At 50.4% G+C, this 16,617-nt stretch overlaps 1 protein-coding gene across 1 annotated transcript in view; it reads right to left on the bottom strand.

The window, feature by feature from the left end:
• Positions 1–16,617, bottom strand: part of FOXK2 (forkhead box K2) — a 91,169-nt gene that overhangs the window by 34,796 nt on the left and 39,756 nt on the right. The window contains exon 2 of the mRNA XM_024234562.3: positions 1,190–1,384. Within this exon, the coding sequence (XP_024090330.2) occupies positions 1,190–1,384 (195 nt within the window). The remainder of the gene's footprint in view (positions 1–1,189; positions 1,385–16,617) is intronic.

Below are 16,617 nucleotides of genomic sequence, written 5' to 3'. Positions count from 1 at the left end.
AACTCCGTCTCAAAAAAAAAAAAAAAAAAAAGCCATTTGACTATATTATGTGAGGGTTTATTTCTGGGCTCTCTACTCTTCTTTAAAAAAAAAAAAAAGAAAAAATGTTTAATTGGCTCATGGTTCCTCAGGCTGTGGGCTCTCTAAAAAAATTCAAAATTCAAAATAAAATCTATCTCAGACTTTAGACCACTGTCTGCCCTTTCATTTATACTCCAATAAAAAGAATACAGGACAGGCACAGTGGAGCACGTCTGTTGTCCTAGCTACTCAGGAGGTCAAGGCGGGAGGATCACTTAAGCCCAGGAGTTTGAGTTCATCCTGGGCAACACAGCCAGAATCCATCTCTTAAAAACAAAAAACAAACAAACAAAAACAGCCAGCTGTGGTAGCTCATGCCTGTAATCCCAGCACTTTGGGAGGAGGATCACGAGGTCAGGAGTTTGAGACAGTGAAATCCCGTCTCTACTAAAAGTACAAAAAATTAGCTGAGTATGGTGGCACATGTCTGTAGCCCCAGCTACTCAGGAGGCTGAGGCAGGAGAATCACTTGAACCTGGGAAGCAGAGGTTGCAGTGAACCGAGATCACACCACTGCACTCCAGCCTGGGCAACAGGGCAAAACTCCATCTCAAAAAAAAAAAAAAAAAAAAAAACAACACTTTAAAAACATCTTTTAGTAAACAGGCCAGGCGCAGTGGCCCAGCCTGTAATCCCAACACTTGGAGAGGCTGAGGTGGGCGGATCACTTGAGGTCAGGAGTTCGAGACCAGCCTGACCAATATGGTGAAACCCTGTCTCTACTAAAAATGCAAAAATTAGCTGGGCGTGGTGGTGGGCGCCTGTAGTCCCAGTTACTCAGGAGGCTAAGGCAGGAGAGTCGCTTGAACCTGGGAGGCGGAGGTTGCAGTGAGCCAAGATAGCGCCATTGCACTCCAGCCTGGGCAACAGACAGAGACGCCTTCTCAAAAAAAAAAAAAAAAAAAGGAATGAGTAAATAAAAAAAACCAGGAACCTTTGGGAACTGCATTTCATAATGCAGGAAATTCAGAGCAGAAATCCAATGATGTTTTAAACACCACCTCACATCTCTCTCTCCACATAAGTCAGCACTAGGGAAGGAGAAGGCGTTACTTGGGGCTGCCACTGTGACTAAGGATGCTCCCGTCTCCCATCCCCGTGGCCGCACCTGATGGTTCCCGTGGGGGAGGGCAGAGGGCTGATGAGGTGGGCCATGGTGTCTGGAATGTTGATGGTCAGGGGCGAGATGTGTGGCTGTACGGCCTTCACCGGAGACTCAGACGCCTCCTGCTTCTCTCTCTTCTCGCTGGACAGGGCAGTGAACGTTATCTTGATGTTTGTGCTCGGGAACCTGAACGTGCACCTGGAAAAGAAAAGCCCACCATCAGCACCTTTTGCTGTCCCAGCCGGGACAGGGCAGAGTCCCCACGTGTCCCCCACAACACTGGAGCAGCTGAGGACATGGATGCAACACTTCCAAGCTCAGCTCACCGTGATATTACAAGTCGCCTAATAAACAAAACCACAACTAAGGTACTTCATGACTTTAAAAACACCAGTAAGAAAACGCCACTTAGACCAGCCATACAGGAAAATTAAAAGCACAGACAAGGTCAGGTATCGTAGCTCATGCTTGTAATCCCAGCACTTTGGGAGGCTGAGGCAGGCAGATCACTTGGGTCCAGCAGGTCAAGACCAGCCTGGGCAACACAGTGAGACCCCATCTCTACAAAAACTACAAAAAATTAGCCAGGCGTGATGGTGCATGCCTGTGGTCCCAGATACTCAGGAGGCTGAGGCAGGAGGATTGCTTGAGCCCAGAAGGTCGAGGCTGCAGTGAGCTATGATAGCGCCACTGCACTTCAGTCGTAGCAAGAGACCCTGTCTCCCCTGACCAAAAAAAAAAAAAAAAAAAGCATAGACTCAAAAAGACTCAAATACTACTTAGTCTACATGACTCCTTTTAAACTAAGTACCTGAATATGTTTTGGGTCTTATAGTAGACTTAAAACAAAACTCAAATACCACCCAGTGTCTATTTTTCCTTTCAAAATAAACATACAAATGTATCTGGGTCACAAAGCAATAACTTTGTGGTAGTTTTCTTATTTAAGAAAAATAGGCCGGGCACGGTGGCTCACGCCTGTAATCCCAGCACTTTGGGAGGCCGAGACGGGCGGATCACGAGGTCAGGAGATCGAGACCATCCTGGCTAACACGGTGAAACCCCGTCTCTACTAAAAATACAAAAAATTAGCTGGGCGTGGTGGCGGGCGCCTGTAGTCCCAGCTACTAGGGAGGCTGAGGCAGGAGAATGGCGTGAACCTGGGAGGCGGAGTTTGCAGTGAGCCGAGATCGTGCCACTGCAGTCCAGCCTGGGCAACAGTGTGAGACTCCGTCTCAAAAAAAAAAAAAAAAAAAAAAGAAAAAAAAGAAAAATAATTCCTTTCCTTTTTTTTTTAGAAATGGAGTTTTGTTCTTGTCACCCAGAATGGAGTGCAATGGCGCTATCTCTGCTCACTGCAACCTCCACCTTCCAGGTTCAAGCGATTCTCCTGCCTCAGCCTCCCGCGTAGCTGGCAGATTACAGGCATGCACTACCACGCCTGGCTAATTTCGTATTTTCAGCAGAGACAGGGTTTCTCCATGTTGGTCAGGCTGGTCTCGAACTCCCAACCTCACGTGATCCGCCCACCTCGGCTTCCCAAAGTGCTGGGATTACAGGCGTGAGCCATGGCGCCTGGCCTCCTCTTCTTTAAATAAAAAATCCTATCACTCTTTTCACTGTTGGCTCTGGCAAACAAAGAGCCAGGGACATTAAGCTACAGGGGAGAAGGTTTGCAGTGAACACTCTGGTTCACATTTCACGTAGCTTCCTTGACATGACTCAAGCAAAACATAACCAAAGATCATGCAATCCAAATACCTTCAAAGAATAAAATTTAAAAATAGTCCATAGACTCTGAGAGTCTCTAAGTCCCCACCACGAACCCAGTTCAACAACAGCCTATTTGTCTGTCTACAAACAACGCAAACAAGTGGCCGGCCACACTCAGCCCGGCTCACATCTGCACACCCGGCGCAGGACTCAGCCCGGCTCACATCTGTGCGCCCAGTGCGGGCACCCCCCCTACAGAGAAAGGCTCCGTCCACCACCCTGCCCTAGGGGCACCTCCAGCCTGTGGAGGTCGGACGCTACGCCATGGCCCTCCGGCTTCAGGCACCTGCCCAAGAAGGGTCCAGCCTGTGGAAGTCGGAAGCTACGCCATGGCCCTCCCACTTCAGGGACGTCTCCGAGGAGACACTTCCCAACCCTCTAGCTGGGGTTGGGAAGGGCAGCACCCAAGGGTTTCCACACTCGCTTCTTTGCCGCGCTGCCACTGCCTCCCCTGCCCTTCTCCTTTCCCTGTGAGGCACACGCAGGATGGCCAGTCCTCCCCACGGTCTTGGTGGACAAAGCAGAACCTCACAGAGTGACCACCTCCTGGGTGTCCAGGACACCAGACTCTCTGGTTCCCGCTTTGCAGCACTCCTTTTCAATCCCTTACCGGAGCCTCCTCCCTTTACCGCCCGATGTTCAATGTTCAATGCTCCACTCCAGTTTCTCCCTCTATCCTCACTCCTGGCTCATCCAGGCCTCAGACCTTAAACTACACATACCCACATGGCTCCAAAATCCCCACTTCCAGCTCCAGGGCCTCCCTACACTCTGGCCCCTCATATGAGTCAACACTGAGGGTCTCAAACAAGACTCCCAGCCCACGCTCCTCTCCCAGGACTCCCCTCAGCAGTGACAGGCAGCACTCAGGTGCTGCCGCCAGAAATACAGGAGTCCATCCACCAGTGCCATCAGCTCTGGCCTTCGAAACACGCCCATCATGAAAACTGAAAAAGCTTCTCTGCCAAAACCCCTGTTAAGACACTGAAAAAGTAAGCCACCTTCTTTTCTTGTTCACCTTCAGGAGGAAACGTTTGAAGGCTGGGCAGAGTGACTCACATCTGTAATCCTAGCACTTTGGGAGGCTGGGGAGGGAGGATTGCTTGAGTGCAGGAATTTGAGACTAGCCTGGCCAACAAAGACCCCTATGACCCAGGCTGGAGAGCAGTGGCACGATCACTGACCCACTGCAGCCTTGAACTCGCAGGCTCAAGCAATCCTCCGCATCAACTTCCTGAGTAGCTGGGACTAGAGGCACATGCCACCATGCCAGGCTGTTTCCCAGGCTGGTCTCAAACTCCTGGGCTCAAGTGATCCGCCCACCTCAGTCTCCCAAAGTGCTGAAATTACAGGTGTGAACCACCGTGCCTGACCTCATCTATAAATGATATATTTAAGACAACGATCTTTTGGTCTATAAACCTCTATTTTGTTTTACATCCTTGCAAATTATTAACTGAATCAACTAAGACCAAGAGAGAAACAGACCACTGGTATCAAAACCAAAGGAAACAAAGGAAAAAGAAAAGAATCAGTAAAACAAAAGATAGTAAAATGCTTCCAGCTGCATCACAAAGCCAGGGGTGGAATCGCTTGAGCCCAGAAGCTCAAAGCCAGCCTGTGCCACACAGTGAGACCGCTTCCCTTAAATAACGGGGAGAAAGGCCAGGCATGGTGGCTCACTCCTGTAATCCTAGCACTTTGGGAAGCCAAAACAGGAGGACAGTTTGAGACCAGCCTGGGCAACACAGTGAGACCGCTTCCCTTAAATAACAGCGAGAAGGGCCGGGCATGGTGGCTCACTCCTGTAATCCTAGCACTTTGGGAAGCCAAAACAGGAGGATAGTTTGAGACCAGCCTGGGCCACACAGTGAGACCGCTTCCCTTAAATAACAGGGAGAAGGGCCGGGCACGGTGGCTCACTCCTGTAATCCTAGCACTTTGGGAAGCCAAAACAGGAGGATAGTTTGAGACCAGCCTGGGCAACATAGTGAGACCACTTCCCTTAAATAACAGCGAGAAGGGCCGGGCGCAGTGGTTCATGCCTGTAATTCCAGGACTTTGGGAGGCCGAGGCAGGCAGATCATGAGGTCAGGAGATTGAGACCATCCTGGCTAACACACTGAAACCCCATCTCTACAAAAAATACAAAAAAATTAGCCAGGCATGGTGGCACACACGTGTAATCCCAGCTACTCAGGAGGCTGAGGCAGGAGAATCTCCTGAACCCGGGAGGCAGAGGCTGCAGCGAGCCGAGATCCCACCACTGCACTCCAGCCAGGGTGACAGAGCGAGACTCCATTAAAAAAAAAAAAAAAAAAAAAAAAAAAGTCTACCTAGAGCAAAGATCTGCAACACTTCACATTTAGTGGCATTCACTGCTGGCATTAGACTTTCCAAATTCAAACACCTGTTTATCACTACATTTTAAAAGAAAACTGGCACTTAATCTCTCAAGTCACCCGCTTGGCCCTCTTCCAGGTGTACTTTACCTCTTCTCCTTCCTGCTCTAAAGCTTTTTAATAAGCTTTCAGTACTGCTCTAAATAAATACATAATAAATAATAAAACTGATCACCTGCCATGTATCTGAGATCCGACCGAGCTCAGCTCTCTTTACACAGACATTACTTCTAGATTCTGCAAACAAGGGTGGGTGGGTGGGTGGGTGGGGGGTGGTGTGTGTGTATAGCTGTCACCTCTGAGGACAACAAGGAAGACCAGCCTGGCACGTGGTTCCAGCAGGATCCGAAAGCCACCCTAGACTCCCATCCACCATCTCCTGAGTCCTCCTCACTGCTAATGAGCAGCCCATCCCACGTAGGGGCGTGTTCCCAGGACCAGCCACCCTCTCATACCAGCCTAACAGCTTACAACCCAGGCAGAACCACGAGGACACAAACAGGGCAAGGTGCTTGGATGCCAAGCGGCTCCGCTATCCCTGCTGGGCTCCACACACGACGCTGGCTCTGAGCTGAGTGCAGCTGTGGACTCCACACGGTCGCCAGCCAGTAGTGGAGATGGGAAGAACAGTGAGCACCAACCGCGCAACCTGACTGAGGCTCAGTGGAAAACCTCACTCCACACCCATATACAGACACTCAGGACACCAAATCAAACACTGTACTACTAGGCCAGGCTCAGTAGCTCACTCCTGTCATCCCAGCACTTTGGGAGGCCGACACAGGAGGATCACCTGAGGTCAGGAGTTCGAGACCAGCCTGACCAACATGGTGAAACCCCATTGCTATGAAAAACATAAAAATTAGCTGGCGTGGGCCAGGCACAGTGGCTCACACCTGTAATCCCAGCACTTTGGGAGACCGAGGTGGGCGGATCACGAGGTCAGGAGATCGAGACCATTCTGGCTAACACGGTGAAACCCCGTCTCTACTAAAAAAAATACAAAAAACTAGCCAGGCGTGGTGGCGGGCACCTGTAGTCCTAGCTACTATGGAGGCTGAGGCAGGAGAATGGCGTGAACCTGGGAGGCAGAGCTTGCAGTGAGCCAAGATCGCGCCACTGCACTCCAGCCGGGCGACAGAGCGAGACTCCGTCTCAAAAAAAAAAAAAAAAAAAAAAAAAAAGATGTAAAGATGTGAACAGTGACTTCTTCCCACAGACGCATCTGGTGTCCACTGTGCTATATTTATTCCATGTCCACCCTGAACTTCTGCAGAAGGCCCAGCCTTGACCAGCAGAACAGACTCCCTGCCAGTCCTCCCAGGACAGGGCTCCAGCAGTGTGCACAGTTCCGACAGGGAAAGAGGCGAGCTCTTCCTCCCCTGTGGGGGCAGTAGCCCTGGAACGATGGGGAACCCAATGTCCTGTCCTCTTAGTGTTTTGTTTGCTTTTCACGCAACAGAACCACACTTCTCCCAGAGTCATGCACAGCTCGTCCAGGCCTGGCTGAGTGCTCTCCGCGGACAGGGCACTGCCACACTGAGCCATCCTTCCTTTGCATCCGGCTCCTGAGTGCTCTCTGCGGACAGGGCACTGCCACACCGAGCCATCCTTCCCTTGCATCGGTTCTGTTTCCTTTTTGTTTTGAGGCAAGGTCTCGCTCTGTAGCCCAGGTTGGAGTGCAGCGACGCAATCACAGCTCACTGCAGCCTTAACTTCCCAGGCTCAAGGGATCCTCCTGTCTCAGCCTCGAGTAGCTAGGACTACAGGCACACGCCACCATGTTCACTTAATTTTTATTATTATCATTTTTTGTAGACACAAGGTCTCCCAATGTCACCCAGGCTGGTCACAAACTCCTGGGCTCAAGTGATCCTCCTGTCTTGGCCTCCCAAAGTACTGGGAGCACAGGCATGGGCCACTGTACCCAACCCCAATGTTTCCAATTAAAGACAACAGACAATCAGTGCTGTGACGACATTCCACTGCAGAGGATCCTCAGGAGCACAGGGCATTTAAAATGAGGAAAGGGGCCAGGCGCGGTGGCTCACACCTGTAATCCCAGCATTTAGGGAGGCCGAAGCAGGAAGATCACTTGAGCCCAGGAATTCAAGACCAGCATCAGGAACATAGCAAGACCCCTACATATCTACAAAAAATGTTTAAAAACTTACCCAGGATGGTGGTGCATACCTGTAATTCCAGTGACTCAGAGGCTGAGGCAGGAGGATTGCTTGAGCCTGGGAGTTTGAGGCTGCAGTGAGCTGTGATCATACCACTGCACTCTAGCCTGGGCAACAGAGCAAGATCCCATTTCTGGTTTTTTAAAAAAAGGCAGAGGCCGGGCATGGTGGCTCACACCTGTAACCCTCAGCACTTTTGGAGGCCAAGGCAGGTGGATCACCTGAGGTCAGGAGTTCAAGACCAGCCTGGCCAACATGGTGCAACACCATGTCTACTAAAAATACAAAAATTAGCCAGGCATGTTGGCATGCGCATGTAATCTCAGCTACTTGGGAGGCTGAGGCACGAGAATCGCTTGAACCTGGGAGGCAGAGGTTGCAGTGAACTGAGATTGTGCCACTGCACTCCAGCCTGGGCGACAGTGTGAGACTCTGTCTCAAAAATATATAAAAAAAATAAAAATAGGCTGGGCGTGGTGGCTCACGCCCGTAATCCCAGCACTTTGGGAGGCTGAGGCGGGAGGATCACTTGAGGTCAGGAGTTTGAGACCAGCCTGACCAACATGGAGAAACCCCATCTCTACTAAAAATACAAAATTAGCTGGACGTGGTGGTACATGCCTGTAATCCCAGCTACTTGGGAGACTGAGGCAGGAGAATCGCTTGAACCTGGGAGGTGGAGGTTGCAGTGAGCTGAGATCATCACGCCATTGCACTCCAGCCTGGGCAACAAGAGCAAAACTCTGTCTCAAAAAATAAATAAATAATAAAAAATAATAATAATAAAATAAAAATAAAAGAGAGGCCGGACACACAGGCTCACGCCTGTCATCCCAGCACTTTGGGAGGCCGAAGCAGGTGGATCACCTGAGGTCAGGAGTTCAAGACTAGCCTGGCCAACATGGTGAGACCCTGACTCTACTAAAAATACAAAAATTAGCCAGGTGTGGTGACACGTGCCTGTAATCCCAATTACTCAGGAGGCTGAGGCTGAAGAATCGCTTGAACCCGCGAGGTGGAGGCTGCAGTGAACCAAGATCCTGCCACTGCACTCTAGCCTGGGTGACAAAGAAAGACTCCATCTCAAAAAAAATAAAAATAAATAAAAGAGAGAGACAGGAAGGTGCTGCTGGCTATCTGCTCACAGCCTTTGACCAAAAGCATGGGGATGTGCTGTTCGTCCTCCATCCTGGCCGCCACAGAACAAGCCCAGCCCCAGCCCCAGCCCCAGCAAGGTAAGGGAGGTGCTCTGTGTTTTAATCTAAGTGTGAGCCTCTCCACGTTGATGAGCCATGAAATACATTTAAAAGCTATCCAGATGTCCTGGTAACTTGCTTTTTTTTTTAGACGGAGTCTCACTCTGTTGCCCAGGCTGGAGTACAATGGTGCAATGTTGGCTCACTGCAACCTTCGACTCGCTGGTTCAAGCAATCCTCCTGCCTCAGTCTCCTGAGTAGCTGGGATTACAGGTACCCACCACCACGCCCTGCTAATTTTTGTATTTTTAGTAGAGACGGGGTTTCACCATGTTGGCCAGGATGGTCTCAATCTCCTGACCTCATGATCCACCCACCTAGGCCTCCCAAAGTGCTGGGATTATAGGCGTGAGCCACCGCACCCAGCCAACTTGCTTTTTCTTAATCTAGATTCTGACTGCATGGGTGAGAGTTCCTGTCTGTAAAAATTCATCAGTTGCATACGCATGATACACACACTCTTCTGTATAGACGGTATACTTCAACAGTTTAAAAAAAAAAAAAAAAAAAAGCCGTCCATGCAGATGGATGTAGAAATGAGCAAAACATGGATCATATGACAGGTGTGGGGGGTTCACTGTGCCATTTTCTACGCTTTTGTGCTGACAATGACCTATTTCTTTTCTTTTTTTTTTTTTTGAGACAGAGTCTTGCTCTCACCCAGGCTGGAGTGCAGTGGCGCAATCTCGGCTCACTTCAAGCTCCGCCTCTCGGGTTCACCCCATTCTCCTGCCTCAGCCTCCCGAGTAGCTGGGAATACAGGTGCCCGCCACCACGCCCAGCTAATTTTTTTTTTGTATTTTTAGTAGAGACGGGGTTTCACCATGTTAGCCAGGATGGTCTCGATCTCCTGACCTTGTGATCCGCCCGCCTCGTCCTCCCAAAGTGCAGGGATTACAGGCGTGAGCCGCCGCGTCCAGTGACAGTGACCTATTTCTTTTACCTGGGTTGTGACTGCATGGATACCCACACTATAATTATAATTTATTTGAATGTAGGTTACATTCGAAACAAGATACATTAAAACTGTTTTCAGGTTCTCTATGGAGTTCAGTTACCTTGGAAATCCTTGTTCCCCTTTTCAAAACTAGAAATTAAAAACTGTGGAATAATTTTGGATGAGTTGCCTCATGACACTAAAAAGAGCAGTAAAATATCACAACAGAACGGAGGTGGGGGCGAAACCAGATGCCGGGGGTTAGATCCTCCTGGGACCTGTGTCTTCCCCACATGGCTGCAGGGCAGTGAGCTCAGTGCAGGTCCACATGCAGCTGGTGTCTTGGCTAGAAGGGCCCCTGGCTTCCCCAAGGCCTGAGGTGCCTCTTCCCTGGCCCTGCAACTTTCCTCCAGAGAAGCACTTGGGGTCAATGACAGAGTTTAAGTGTCTGGAAGACACTAGGCTGATGAGGCGGCTGTCTCACACAGTCAGCCCATCCCAATTCCTGGCACTGTGTGTTCCTAAAAGTACTTTATTTGGGGCTGGGAGCGGTGGCTCACGCCTGTAAATCCCAGCACTTTGGGAGGCCGAGGCGGGCAGATCACCTGAGGTCAGGAGTTCGAAACCAGCCTGGCCAATATGGTGAAACACTGCCTCTACTAAAAATAAAAAAAAATTAGCTGGGCATGGTGGCCCACACCTGTAATCCCAGCTACTCGGGAGGCTGAGGCAGGAAGAATTGCTTGACCCCGGGAGGCAGAGGTTGCAGTGAGCCCAGATTGAGCCACTGCACTCCAGCCTGGGCGACAGAGTGAGACTCTGTCTTGGCAAAAAAGAAAAAAAAAAAACCTTACTGGATTCTGCAAGATTTGTAATAAAGCTCAGTATAGACTAGGAATCTGTTTACAAGCCTGAGACGTCTGACCAAAAATGGAAGGAAGGGACAGGTTAAGAGATGCACTACATGAAAGGAACGCCAGGTGGCAGAAAGCAGAATGGCAAATCCCTAAGTAAAAACTGACCAGAAACGTCAATCCCCGAAGAGGACACAGAGCACCTAGGAGGGGGTGTGCACCTCAAACCACAAATCAGAACTGACCTGGAAGCAACGCAGCAGCTGACAGTTTCAAACCTATTCGGAGGGCCCTGATAAAAATTCAATTTCCTTCACTTGAACAAACCAACAACTTAAACTGGATTCAGTGTTGCAAACATCCTTCTCCCAGCCTGGCTCGCTCATTCTCCTGTTCCAGTTTCTTGTGGGAATGGAAATTATTACAAATGCAACGTGTATGCCAATGGTCTGGAGTTTATGAATTAACAGACTCATGAAGAAGCTCTACGGACTCCAAAGACGAGTTCCTTAGGAACAAAGCCAGACTTTGTTGCAAGACTGCAGTATTATCCAACATCATATAGCCCCACAGAAACGAATCAGATTTAAATAAGTCTCCAACTTTAAGGAGAGTTAAATTTAGTGATGTCTCTTTATGCAAAGCAAGTTCAACCAACTAGCCGATTTGTCAAACTATTCCCTACAACCAGTTTCAAAAAAGTACTCGAGGCCACGTCCAGTGGCTCACGCCTGTAATCCCAGCACTTTGGGAGGCCGAGGCAGGCGGATCATGAGGTCAGGAGTTCGAGACCATCCTGGCTAACATGGTGAAACCCTATCTCTACTAAAAATACAAAAATTAGCCAGGCGTGGTGGTGCGCGCCTGTAGTCTCAAATACTCGGGAGGCTGAGGCAGGAGAATGGCAGGAACCCAGGAGGCGGAGATTGCAGTGAGCCGAGATCACACCACTGCCCTCTAGCCTGGCAACAGAGCGAGACTCCGTCTCGGGAAATAAAAAAAAAAAGTACTTGAAAGCAGCCCCACAGCCCATCCACCATCTGCGTCACAGCAACGGGACAAACGTCCCTCTGGGACAATCTCCACAACAGGCACAACTGCTGTGTCCCTGGACCTTAGCTGATTCCAATGGTGTTTCATGTCTTAAGGGCTCATCACACATCCCAAGGTCTAGGGGCCTCTTCGCAGCCACACCTGTGAATGTGGATCTCATGAACACAGACCCAGAGTCAGACCCCTCCAGAAACATCCAAAGTCCCCGAAAACCATGTTTGTGCTTCTGTGGAGTGACAGCATGGCTGGGAACCTGCATAACAAAAGCCCCTGCCGTTCGAGCAGGCCATGCGTCCTTGACGTGCAGAGGAGATAAGGCCAGGGCCAACACAGCTCAGGAGCAGCAGGTCTGGTCCCAGGCAGTCCCACTCTGAGAGACAAGCACAGAAGAGCTGCCTTTGGCCTTGGCACCTGCCTGGGCTGTGGCCTCCAGGATGGCCCTGCTTCCCCCAGACTCCTGACGTCCTTTTCTGCCGTGACACAGATAACTCAGACCACTCAGAAAAAATGCTCCATGGGTGAGCTCCTTTCTGCCTATTTGAAAAACAAGTCTGGCTGGGCACAGTGGCTCACTCCTGTAATCCCAGCACTTTGGGAGGCCATGGCGGGCAGATCACCTGAGGTCAGGAGTTCGAGATCAGTCTGGCCAACATGGTGAAACCCCATCTCTACTGAAAATACAAAAATTAGCCAGGTGTGGTGGCGCGTGACTGTAATCCCAGCTACTTGGGAGGCTGAGGCAGGAGAATCGCTTGAACTCAGGAGGCAGAGGTTGCAGTGAGCCGAGATCATGCCACTGCACTGCAGCCTCGGCAACAGAGAGAGACTGTCTCCAAAAATCAAAAAGAAAGAAAATTTAACAAACTCTTTCCAATTTGTGATTTTACAAAACGGGGTGACCCACAGAGCACCTGTCAGGTTTGGAGCCTTGCAGAGCACGCAGAGACGCTTGACCAGAGTGGCTGCAGAGGTCACTCTGCACTCCAGAGCCCTGTTCGGGATGCTGCTCTTCAACCACCTCAGCCAAGCGCTCACAGCCAGCATCACTGTCCACGGCACAAAATGACACCAGGGTGACACGGCCGTGGTGCCCTGAGAGGACACAACTTCACCTCTAGAGTTCCTGCCAAAGGTAACTAACCTAGATCTAATCAAGAGGAAACATCCAACAAATCCTAATTGAGGGACATTCAACGAAATCACTAATGCTGTGCTCTTCAAAAACATCAATGTCACAGAAGACAAAGGCTGAGGATGGCCACACACAGAAGGGGATTAGAGCGACGGGAGGGTTCAGCGTGACACAGGGCCTATCAGTGAAGGGCAGGAGCGATGGTGGGTGAAGCCTGGAGAAGGTCGGCCGTTAGGTAGCAGTGCTCACCGGGGCTGGCACAGAAGAGGATGCCTGCAGGAAAAGCGTCACCTTTGCAACTGCCCCTCGAATGTTTCAGGAGAGGGAGAGAGACTGAACACGCGGGTTTGGTGAAACAGTAACAGAGTGGGAATCTGGGAAAATTGAAGTTCTCTGTACTATTTTTGCAATTTTGCTTTAATTCTCAAGTAATTTCAAAAGAAAAAGAAAAACATTTGTAAGCCTTCAAAATGTCCAACGCAAACCTCAACGCTAGTCTAGGCCTGTGGCCAGGCTGGGAGCGTGTGCCTTGGTCCACCGCGAGGGGAGTGCGGACATGGAGAGTGTTTGGAAGCCACTTCATTTTTTGAATCGTTTTACGGTGCCTCACACCCTGAGGACTCCGCAAGGGGGAGCCCAGGGCCCAAGGCTGCCACCACCCAGAGTGCAGCGGGTGCTTCCCCACAGTCCAAGGACTCGCCCCAGAAAGGGGTGTGCAGGAGGTGGAGCACCGTGCCAGGCCCAGGAATGGGCTCCCCTTCCCCTCCTTGGAGGAGGTCTGAGTGGCAAGTGTCATCTTAAAGCACAAAAATTACAAATAGACAGCTTGACAAAGCTGAAGACCGTTTAAGACAATGAGAAGTACACTAGAAACCCTAAACAGCCCATACTTTGTCATCAGCAATAAACCTCAAGCAGCAACTATCACCTCAGCCTCAAATATTTTTTTTTTTTAGATAGACTCACTCTGTTGCCCAGGCTGGAGTGCAGCGGCGTGATCTCAGCTCATTGCAACCTCCATCTCTCAAGTTCAAGCGAGTCTCCTGCCTCAGTTTCCCAAGTAGCTAAGACTACAAGCACATGTCCCCACACCTGGCTAATTTTTTGTAATTTTTTTTAGTACAGACAGGGTTTCACCATGATGGCCAGGCTGGTCTCAAACTCCTGACCTCAAGTGATCCACCCGCCTTGACCTCCCAAAGTGCTGGGATTGCAGGCGTGAGCCACCGTGCCCGGCCAGCTTTAACTTCTTATCCTTCAAAACTCACGACATGCCATCATGTTTATTTTTATTTTTTATTATTTTTTTTGAGATGGAGTCTTGCTCTATCGCCCAGGCTGGAGTGCAGAGGTGCAATCTAAGCTCACTGCAAGCTCCACCTCCTGGGTTCACGCCATTCTCCTGCCTCAGCCTCCCGAGCAGCTGGGACTACAGGCACCCGCCACCACACCCAGCTAATTTTTTGTGTTTTTAGTAGAGATGGGGTTTCACCGTGTTAGCCAGGATGGTCTCAATCTCCTGAGCTCGTGATCCGCCCTCATCAGCCTCCCAAAGTGCTGGGATTACAGGCGTGAACCGCTGCGTCCAGCCTTTCAGCACAAATCTTCTAACCTAAGCCTCCGAAGCTTAAAACAGGCTTTGACACCTAACGACCCAGCTCAGTACTGGCTGGCAAGTGTAATCTTTCAGTGAAGCACACTTTCTGCATGCAATGCTTCAAAGTGACTTAGAAACCACCTAGTTTTGACACAAAACTTTTCCATACAGACAAGGCCAGCTTCAGGCTTGTGTGGCCAGCACAGCTGCACAAAACCCGCCTCAGGGCCGGGCGCGGTGGCTCACACCTGTAATCCCAGCACTTTGGGAGGCCGATGAGGGTGGATCACGAGCTCAGGAGATCGAGACCATCCTGGCTAACATGGTGAAACCCTGTCTCTATTAAAAAATACAACAAAAATTAGCCGGGGTAGCCGGGCGTGGTGGCAGGCGCCTGTAGTCTCAGCTACTCGGGAGGCTGAGGCAGGAGAATGGCGTGAACCCAGGAGGGGAAGCTTGTAGTGAACAGAGATTGCACCAATGCGCTCCAGTCTGGGGGACAGAGCAAGACTCCGTCTCAAAAAAAAAAAAAAAAAAAAAAAGGCCCGCCTCAGAAGGGCCAGGCATGGAGTTTAATGCCTTACTGCCAACATCTTGAAATTCCTAATCATTTATCTTTAAATTGGTGTTCTGTAGTGAAAGTTCAATGGGACACAGCCCATCTTGCCCCTGCACCCCCTTCTTCCCCCACAACTGTCCAATGTCCCTGGTGGGGTGTGAACAGGGGTGCCTTGCTTCAGACACGTATTCCTGGGAAAGCTTGAAGTCAAGTGGCAAATTAAAAACACTATGGCAGGCCAGGAGTCCACGGAAGACATGAAGAAGCTCTTTTCTTGTTTTTTTTTTTGTGTGTTTGTTTGTTTAGAGACAAAGTCTTGCTCTGTCGCCCGGGCTGGAAGGCAGTGGTGCAATCATGGTTCACTGCAAGCCCAGGCTGAAGTGATCCTCCCGCCTCAGCCTCCTGAATAGCTGGGACTACAGGCACGTACCACCACACCTGGCTGTTTTGTTTTTGTAGAGATGGGGGTCTCACTATATTTCTGAAACTGGTCTCAAATTCCTGGGCTCAAGTGATGCACCCACCTCCATTTCCCGAAGTGCTAGGATTACAGGCATGAGCCACTGGGCCTGGCCTTTTCCTGCTTTCTCAACTACAGGTCCCACGTTTTCATTCTGCACTGGACCCCACATGTTATGAAGATGGCCCTATATTCTAAGGTATAAATATTAGGAAATGGTGCATGTCCTCAGGCAGATCCGCTTCTGTAGGCACATATCAGGGAGCGTCGATTCCAGAAACATTCATAACCAGGAGGTTGGTGTTGGGTGTTCCAACAACGCATGTGATGAGCAGCTCTGTAAGTGGCTGTCGAGCACTCCAGAGTTTTTCTTTGGCTTGGAGAGTAATTTGGGGGATCTTGCCCCCCATCTCCCATTTGCTGCACTGTAACTGTAATAAGGAGAATAATTTTGGGGGTTTTGGCCCCCTCTCCCGTTTGCTACACTGTACCTGTAATAAGGAGAATGATTTTGGGGGTTTTGGCCCCCCTCTCCCATTTGCTGCACTGTACCTGTAATAAGGAGAATAATTTTGGGGGTTTTGACCCCCCTCTTCCATTTGCTGCACTGTAACTGTGATAAGGAAGGTGCTGGAAAGGGCTGCCAGGTCTGCAGTTCGGTGTGGCAACTTGCTGTTGGGGTAAAGGCTGGCTCAGCAGCACACACCCACTTAAGATCCTCACACTCAGAGCTACAGGCAAGGGCCACACCCAGAAGAGGAGGGAGGTTGACTTCAAGTGGCCTTGTAAAACAGAGACACATTCTCCTACAATGTTCAGTCATTCGGGATGTGTTTTACACTAAGGAAGATTTCCACTCCAGGTCCTGCCAGAGGCTGCTGTGAGAAACTATCACGCTGGTCCTCTCATCTGGATCACCAGACAACAGCTGGGGATCTTGGTGTGGATGGCGGGGTCAGGCTCTCTGGAGGTCTCGCGGGTGGTGGCAGTGGAAGGTGCACCGAGCACACAACAGCACAGCCCTCCTGTGCTGATGCATCGAGACGCAGCCACACCTCGGAGGTGAGACGCTCTTGAGATCATTCTACCCCACAACTGCCCAAGTGACATCCACGTAAAACCAAAAAGGGGGCCCACCGAGCGCCCACGCCCCCCCCGAGCGCCCACGCCCCCCCCGAGCGCCCACGCCCCCCCCGAGCGCCCACGCCCCCCCCGAGCGCCCACG

This window comes from Pongo abelii, chromosome 19, assembly GCF_028885655.2.
Source record: "Pongo abelii isolate AG06213 chromosome 19, NHGRI_mPonAbe1-v2.0_pri, whole genome shotgun sequence".
Classification (NCBI taxonomy): Eukaryota; Metazoa; Chordata; class Mammalia; order Primates; family Hominidae; genus Pongo; species Pongo abelii.
Note: the sequence above shows the minus strand (reverse complement) of the source record. Positions and strands in the feature narration are given on the sequence as shown.